Source organism: Frankliniella occidentalis, unplaced genomic scaffold (genome assembly GCF_000697945.3).
Source record: "Frankliniella occidentalis isolate FOCC.00 unplaced genomic scaffold, Focc_3.1 Scaffold15, whole genome shotgun sequence".
In the NCBI taxonomy this organism is placed as follows: domain Eukaryota; kingdom Metazoa; phylum Arthropoda; class Insecta; order Thysanoptera; family Thripidae; genus Frankliniella; species Frankliniella occidentalis.
In genome coordinates, this window is record NW_026267145.1 from 206,131 (window position 1) to 214,742 (window position 8,612).

Sequence of the window (8,612 nt, forward strand, 5' to 3'; positions counted from 1 at the left end):
CCGCTGGGCCCTCAGACGTTTTAATTTGGAAATCGGCAGCCAGTAAGGAGGAGACTCCAGCGGCGGCGCCGACCGTGCGACCAATCAACGGGGAAAACAATTCATTACCGGGATAATAACGTCGAGTGCAACTTAATTGTTTCTCATTTTCGACCATTTTTCGGCCCAATTCTTGAGCCCATCGTGGGTCTATGGCTTGTTCTGCGGCTGCCCGCGCTGATCGCTCTTCTGCGGCAAGGCACATTACAGCGGATAGGCAACCCGCCCAGGTGCTGCAGTGTTTTTGGACCCCCCGGACGGGACCGGGAGCCTTCTCCCCCTCCCCCGGGCATGCGAGGGATGGTGCTTGTACCTGCGAACCTCGAAAGAAGGTACGTGCGTCTATGGCTGGGGTACCCCGGGGTACTCTGGCCCTAGAGCTCGTGTACCGGTGGTACTTCATCCCGGGGTATAGAACCACGCCCTGGTTCAACCATCCCTAGCCATACACTAGCCGTGCATGGACCAACTTCGGTTTACTACCCTCCTCCCCTGTATGGGCGTAAGCAGCTAGTCTGTCAATTCCAATGTGTACGTACATTGTACACTTTAAATAAAGTGGACATACCTATCTATGTCTGCTGTGCAAAAACTCACATGCAACCATTAGTATACATGACTTGTACACTTTAAAAGATGTGTACATGGGCATGTACACAATAATTGAAGCAAACATGCTATGTACGCTTTGTTTAAAGTGTACAATTTACACTTTTTTAATTGACAGAGTAGAATACGAAGGAGTGCAGGTGCAGTGGGTAGATCTTAATCAAAAATAAGTCTGCTCATAACAACTAGTATACCTCTCTCAGCCGCTCTTTTTTGTCCTTCCTCGTTTAGTGCATCTGCGTAAATGTAAATATCATCCTTTTCTAAATTCTTTTTCTGTGTGTCCTAGGTGCCGTAGCTACTAACGCCTCCTCCCCTCGCGTCTGTTAACAAGAGGCGCTGCGCTCCCCCGGAGGTTGGGAGGTTGGAGGTGTCCGGACAGCGCGCCGCGCGCCCGGGTCCACGGTCCACTCCACGTCTCCACAACAAGCAAAAAGTGAGTTACTGACCTGGTTCGTCGAGTTCCGAGAGGTCCCTGGGGTCCCGAGGGACTGCCGCCGATATCCCGCCCGCCGCGCGGGCCAGCGGCAGCAGCAGCAGCATCAGCAGCGCGATTCCTAGTGTCCACCCGGGTACTACTTTGGTCCTGTCGCGGAGCCGCTTCCGGTGCGGGGGCACCTGCGTCACGTGGTGGTGGGCGCGCGGCAGCAGCGGCAGCACCGCCGGCGCGCGATCCGTCATCCCCGGCCGCAGAGCGCAATCACATTCATCCCGGGCTGGAGGCGGGCCCGGGCCCGGGCCGCGGGAGTCAGGCGCGCGCTGCAGCCCGGCGGCGGCCCGGCGCCCGGGGGCTGCATGCAGCGGCGGCAGCTGCACTGCGGCGGGCATCCATCAGCTGCGGCAGCAGCGGAACGCCTCGGTGGTGCGCCCGAGCGGCGGCCGCGGTGGTGCGGCCTGCTGCCGCTGGAACGCCCCGGAACGCCCCGGTGGTGGACGGTCGGCCCCGGGGCACATTCTCGGCCGGGCGGCCGTGGGCCATGGGCGGCGCATTCCTGGAACACGGAGATAAACTCGACTCACTATAAATTCGCGCCGTGTTACCTAGCCTAGAAAGATTACGTCGTCCCCGGCGCGCAGCCACGCCCCCTTATCCGCACGACGACACGCACAAAACTTTGGCGTCTTATTTGCACGGCAGTTATTCGCCGGTGGAGGTTGGCGCGGCTCTCTCTCGGGCTCCGTATCGAGATGGACGGACGCGCTGGATTAGGGTTCACTAATCGGCCGCGCGCCGGCGCTAGTGGCGCTAGTGGCGCTAGTGGCGCTAGTGGCGCCAGTGGCGCCCCCGGCCAGCAAATTGTTCCAAGTTGTGCACTTGCCGCCCCCGGCACTGGCCAAGTTTGTTGAAACGAAAGTTATGCCTTGTCGGAGAGCATCGAAAGACGCGAGTCGAGGGGGCGGAAAGGGGGAAAGGGGGGTTAACGAACGTGTGGAGGGTAGAGAGAAGTGGGGGGGAGGGGGCAAAAGGGTTAGGAAGACTGAGCCAAGAGGTTGAGGGCCAACTGCACAAGTAGGCGGGTAAGGGGCAAGGGTCAGAATGAAGGGTGGGGCAAAATAGGGCGGTGCGTGATCGCCTAGACGTTGGTACTGCGACCGGACAACGCAAACAGAGCGCGCTTCTATCTCGATGGCGGGAGGATTTAAACTCGTCAGGGGGGGTCAGCTGAACCGCTGCGGCGGCCCACCCCCACTATCGCAACAATCAGCCAAAAACCGTCGGGTCGAGTGGGAGGGGTTGATGTGTGCGAGTTAGGGGGCGGTCGGCAGGAGTAGGGAAGGGGGAGGGGAAAAGCTTCAGGGCCTACTTTGACGCGTCAACGTCGCAAGAAGCTGATGTTCCTTGAATTAAAAATTAATTGTGTAATGTAACCCACTTCTCCCGTCTAGACGGGTTCTTAGCTATATTTCGTAGCGCTCACCCATCACCCACGCCATCACAGCCCATCGACCCATGCGACAAGCAGCGGTCCGATCCCATGCACTGAGGTGTGCCGAATCTATCCCCGGCCAGACCCAACTCGACCCGATCCTCCCCAAGTACTACACTCCCATTGACAGCGACTTAAACTGGCAAACACCACAAGCCACCCCGTGGGGTGCGGCGGCCCCGCGGGTCTCGCCTCCAATCTGGAAATAATTGACCCGCCACCACGTCGTGGCAATGGTATCGGCTGGATCCTCCTCTCCGGCTCTCCCTAGCCCTCTAGCTCTCTCTCGCTCGAGCGCTCTCTCTCTCTCTCTGTCGGACGGTACCTCCACCCTCCCTCTCTCCCAGGAAGAGCAGCGCCAGCAAATGCAACGGGTAAGGGGGACATCCTCTGCCCTTTTTTTCCCCGCCCATTCCCGCCACTGCCACGGCCTCAGCCACGGCCGAGCCTTACTTCCCCTCCCCCTCCTCCTTGTGATTAGCCCCGCGCCCGCGTCCCTCGGGATTGATCACCGCGATTAATATTTCTTGCTTTGCCGCCGGCCGGCCGGGCCCGGCCCTTGGATAACAACCCCGTTTATCACCCGCAGTCACACACGATGCGCGGCGGCGAGGCCCCCCAGCTGCTATTCCCCCATGTATTCATGAGGTCGAAGCGGAGCAGCGCGAAGAGCAGCAGAACGGATTTGCGAGTGGGCAGGCCCCGGCAGGCGCGCCACCCCTTGCGCCTTGCGCTCGCCGAGCGAGGAAAGAGGTTGCACGCAGCAATTCAAGTAGATCGCCACTCTTTTCCGATACTGAAAGTTTCGATGCGGTGAGACAACAATGAAGCGTTCTATACACAAAAAGCACGTGGATTCTTGCATAAATATAGCATCTCCTTGCATCGGCGTGGGCTTGTACTTTTGCACTGCTTGCACAGATGCCTGCCATGGCCGGCGAGGCCCAGGGTACGTGCTGGTTGTTTCCTGGTCCGTGCAGCCTGGCACACCGTTCTCCCCTTTCTCTTCTAGTCCTCCCGGTGCCACGAGCTGCACGGGTCAACAGCCCATCCCCCTCGATCAACAAGCAAGGCTCGCTCAGACAAGGGGAGGAGCACCCCGGCAAAAAAAGAAGTGGAAACGGCTTTAAAAGGGGGGGGGGTGCATACACAGCCTCCAGCGGAGATTTTGAAGGGATTCGGGAGTTTTGGGGAATTCGATTTTCATTGTTTTGTTTATTATTTCTGTCCCCTTTCATCTAAGACGCAACTAGGGGCGTATCCACGATTTTCTTTGAGCCTGTGGGGAAAGACCACGACGCGTTCGCATGAGAGAAGGATAAATTAAAATCGCTGATACAATCGCTCATCAGGCTCCAGAAAAGGACATCAAAGATATTGCGTTTGCGTTGTTGCCGAACTAGCTTGTGCATTTTCTATAGGACAGCTAAAAATTAGCAAAGGTGGCTGTGGCTGATGTTTTCTCCCAAGGACAATCTAGCAAATGTTTGGTTTGCAGTGAAGCCGCTGGCCATGCCACTAAGCTTTATGGAGTCGCACCCCCACCACCGCCTTTCCCCCTGTTACTTTGGGTTCGGCGCGCGTTCTCTTTCCCTTCCGACGCAGAGGCAGCAACACCAAACCACCGGACCCTTTTAAAAGGATCCACAAAAGTCGCCGTGAATTAGAGATCTACACCCGGCCCCAGTCTTACGGCAGTCCGTTACGTCGTTACGCCCGGCCGCTACTTGGAAACAACGAAACGGGGTCAAAAGCAACCTCCGGGCACTGCACACACACACACTCACACGAGCACCGCGTCTCGTGGTGGGAATGAAGAGGGTACTCACCGATAAGGGATAGCTCCCTGGTGGGCTTTACGATTGGCACGGTTGGGGCGGGCGGGACAGGGGTAGACGCAGGCACAACACACACCACTGTTGGCGGTTTTCAAAAAAATAAAATAAATCAAAATCACACTTTTCTCGCTGCGCGTGAGTTTTAGAAGAGGGCTAGCCCTCTAAAAAAATTGCTGTAAATTTACAGCAAAAATGTGATTAATTTTGTTAGCAGCATATACTGTATTTTTACAGGCCTTACTGTAAAAAAGCAGCGTTAATGAAAATGTCGGACCAAAAGCAGTAACTTTGTTTTGATCCTGTAAAACAAAAATTGTAATAATACGACTGTCCTGTTTTGGAACGAAATGTGCTGCTAACAAAATTAACCTCTCTTTTCCTGTAAATGTACAGCAAAGTAATACGTAGTAGTTTGTGTTGTGGGCCACCATGGGCCAAATATCACAATTTTTGAGAGTGTTCAAATGAAAACAACATTTCTGTTACATTACAGGAGTGTCAATAAGGCAGTAAATCGTTAGGTGACGGTTATTTTTAACAGTGCTCATACATGGTGTTCCAAAATGGACCAAGCACTTTTTCAAATACCGCGACGCGCCCAACGAACACTGTCGTGGATCTCTTTGCGCGACATTCAACACTGCCCGATCTCCTAGCGCGCCGCTCAACACTGTCTGATCTCTTTGCGCGACATTCAACATTGTCCTATCTCCGAGCGCGCCGTTCAACACTGGCTGTATCACCTTAAGAGAAATAACAGATACTAAATAACAGATAACAGATCCGTTTCAGGAAGGTTCTTTATGCTGTTTGTCGGACCGCAAAAACAAAAAGAAATTGAGTTTGATTTGATGCTTATTGAGCCATAAATGTTGAAAATGCAAAACTTGGAAAGGTTCTAAACCCTCCTTGATTTTTTTTTTTTTTTTTTTTGAAGCACGACTTTGTTATTCCAGTTAAAGCGCGCGAGTGGTTTGCTTACTCGACCGGGGTACTGTGGTCAGTGACGATCGAGTGGGCGCCCCGCACATGTGCGGTACATTGTGACTAAAAACAGTACGGGGACTGTGGGCAGGTAGTTTAACGTAACGTGTGATTCTGAAACGTAAAAACAGGCGTGGCGTCATCTCTACTTCTTTTCCACGATATGAGCAATTGTTTGGCTTATCTACAGCGCGAATGGGTTCATATGCCAATGCAAAAAGACGCTCTTTATATTTCGCCCCTAACGGCATCTCCTGTCTCGCCACTATCACACACGCATGCACGCACACACACACAAACTCGGCCCGAGAGAAGGCCAAGCTGGTTATCCAAAGCTTTCAGCTCAGGCCTGCTGAGCCTATTGGGGGGATGCTGGAGGGATCTGAAGGGGATGAGGCTGGGCGGCTGGGACTGCACTTCGGCGGCGAGAAGGGGTGGCGGGGCTCCTTACCACCTCACGGGCGGTGCGGCGCGGCGTCCATGCTTCGCAAGTGTTGTCGGCATTTAGATGCAGCATACAGTCGGGCCGTTACGCAGCCGAGTGACATACATACGATTCGCACGTGCTAAACATCCCTCAGCTCTCGTAGTTTAGAGCCGCGAGCGTCGTACCCGGCGCGCGTGCCGTACCCGCCGCGCGTGCCGGCCCACCCGGGCTTATTTCATCCAAGACGACCCCACCCAGCGCGCCTCGCCCAGCGCCCAGAGTGGCCCCAGAGCCGAGCGGGGGGCACCCCTTCGATTTGCGCCACTTTTAATCATTTCCTTGCAGCTCCAGGCAGCGCGGTGGTCGGCCAACCACCGCCATCACCCTCCCCTGGCAGACCAATTAGTACTAATAAAAAATTTATAGCGCGAACCGTTGAATGTTTAATGCAACACTCCACACAGTTTCAGTGTTTTTGCGGGTCCGAGCGCCGCGCGGCGCCTCGGCTCGGCCTTCCCTTCCGACCCGGGGCCGCGGGAATACAAATCGGCGCGCCGGTTCTTTTTGTTCGCCCCGGCTGCACAATGGTCCCCGAAAACTTGAAAATTAAGTGAATTACGGAAAGCTTTGTGGGTAATAATAAGGTCTGTGCGCCCCTTCGTTATCCTTTCGCTTTCCTTTGAGTTCCGCTCTGCGCGCTGCCGCTGCCGCAGCCCGCCCCTCGACCACTCACGCGTTCGCCCTTGCTAGCGGACACAGATCGCTCCGCCACAATCGTATCCCGCCGCACGACCACGCACGAGTCCGCCATTGCTTGCGGACACAGAGATCCTCTCGCCACAATCACGCGCAACATTGTCTGAAACGTGAAGGCGGGTGCATCAACTTAATTGCGGCCCGCCCGCCTCGCTTCCTATGCGCCCCCCCCCCCTACCACCACCACCGCGCGCTCGAGAAGGTTTTCCCTGATGTCCTACACGGCGGACCCGCTTCCCTGAAGACGACACTGTGATGGCCAGCCTTCCTCGCGGTTGCGTCATGCTCGGGAGCGAGGCACAATGGGCCTGCCGCCGTGAATGACTGCAGAGTGGAAACGCGGAAAAGGTACGCGCATATGAAAAAGATAATACGTGTCCTACTCAGAACTGAATGCTTAAAGCACGTATGTGCGAAATGTGTAATAACTCGTGTCCCTGGCAATAAACTAAAGAAATCTGTAAGGTGACTTCATGAGCCACCTTCAGCTTCACTGTGTCGTCTTTGACCGGGCTGCGGGCTGTCGCGCAGTGCCTGGCTGTCGCTGTCCGCCGCACTGTGGGTGGGTGGCAAAGGAGCAAAAGAGCACTCATCATTGGATTGGGGTCTCAGTCCAGAATGTCCCGGGCCAGAGGTCCTGCCACAGCTCGCACCGCCCAGCCTCCCGGGTCCAGCTCGGAACCTCCTCCAGCATCCAGTCTGACCACTACTCCGGCCGGCGAGGCGGGCTGCGGGCGGACAGGCCGCGGGTCAGGGTCATGGTCACGGCGCTTTACGGCAAACGAGATAATGTGGCGAATTCAATTGAGGAACACCTCGGATTCGTTTGACACGGCATCCCTGTTCGGCCACATGCAAAAAGGACAACCTTTCACGTTCCCAAACATGTAAAATGGGTAAAATGTAAGGTGTTGTGAAACCTCAAAACAGCAAAGTGACCAAACATTTACACTAAAACTATCGTCAAAAACTTTCTTACTTCCAGTTACAGACTTACAGAAGTGGCCGGTTAAGACTTACACTAAGTTTCGAAGGAATAACTGATCTTCAAAACGCAAAAATGATTTGAAGCCTTTGTTATACAATTAAATTCCCGAACTTGGCTAGACGCCCGTTTTGTGTAACAAACCGCAGCTGTTCAGACTATGAAAAAGAGGAGTTTGTAATATTGGCGCTTCAAAAACTTTTGCAAACAGTTTCTTTGTACATTACAAACCCAACCCTTCGTCGTACTACTACTGCTTGTGAGGAGCTAAGAGTGTAATTTATCAGTAAACTGTTCAATATGACACAACGATGCACTTGATGATTGCCACCGCCACCTCGCCTGGCAGCGCGTTTGGATTAGTAGAGACTGTTGTAAAGTACAGAGGTTGCGAGGTGGCTGCTTGCTGTGCACATTGCTGACTGACCGGCCGTGTGACGTCCTCAAGACTTTATATCAGTTGTATCACTACGGACGTGAGCGAAGCGTGGTGTGCGCTTGAGTAAAGGTCAAGGATGAAATATTTTGTTTGGCGGAAAGAAACAAAAAGCTTCACAATGCCAGTGAATACGAACAGAAGGGGAAGAGCAATCGCGATGAAGAAAAATGAAAATTTCTAAACGTAAGGGAAGAGCAATGAATACATATGAATGTGTGTGTATAAAAATGTGACTACTGGGGCGTACGGCCCGGCACGTTAATGGCCGACGTCTAAAAGCGCATCGGGCTGCATATTACTCGCCTGCCGATGCGCGGCCGGCGGCGGCTGCAGGTTTAAAACACCTTTATGACGTCCCCTGCATTCATCATCCCGACGCGGCTGCCACATTTTAGTTTTCACCATCATTATTACTTCTCATCCTCGCGTGGCGCCGCCGCTCGTCCCGAACTTGCCCGCCGGACGAGGCGCAAACTGCAGCCCATCGCAATATCAGGCTTGTTTTGGAGCGGCTGCGACCCGCGGCGGTGCGCCCTCAGCCCTGATGCACTGATTGATGGTTGCACCTGTTGATGACATATTATCAGGCGGGGCAGCCTCCCCCCCC

General features: G+C 54.5%; 1 protein-coding gene across 1 annotated transcript in view; it reads right to left on the reverse strand.

The window, feature by feature from the left end:
• LOC113211905 (hemicentin-2-like) overlaps positions 1-8,612 on the reverse strand; it is a 90,076-nt gene that overhangs the window by 50,275 nt on the left and 31,189 nt on the right. Inside the window, exon 2 of the mRNA XM_052263964.1 lies at positions 1,098-1,640. Coding sequence (XP_052119924.1) covers positions 1,098-1,476 — 379 coding nt within the window. The 5' untranslated portion in view covers positions 1,477-1,640. The remainder of the gene's footprint in view (positions 1-1,097; positions 1,641-8,612) is intronic.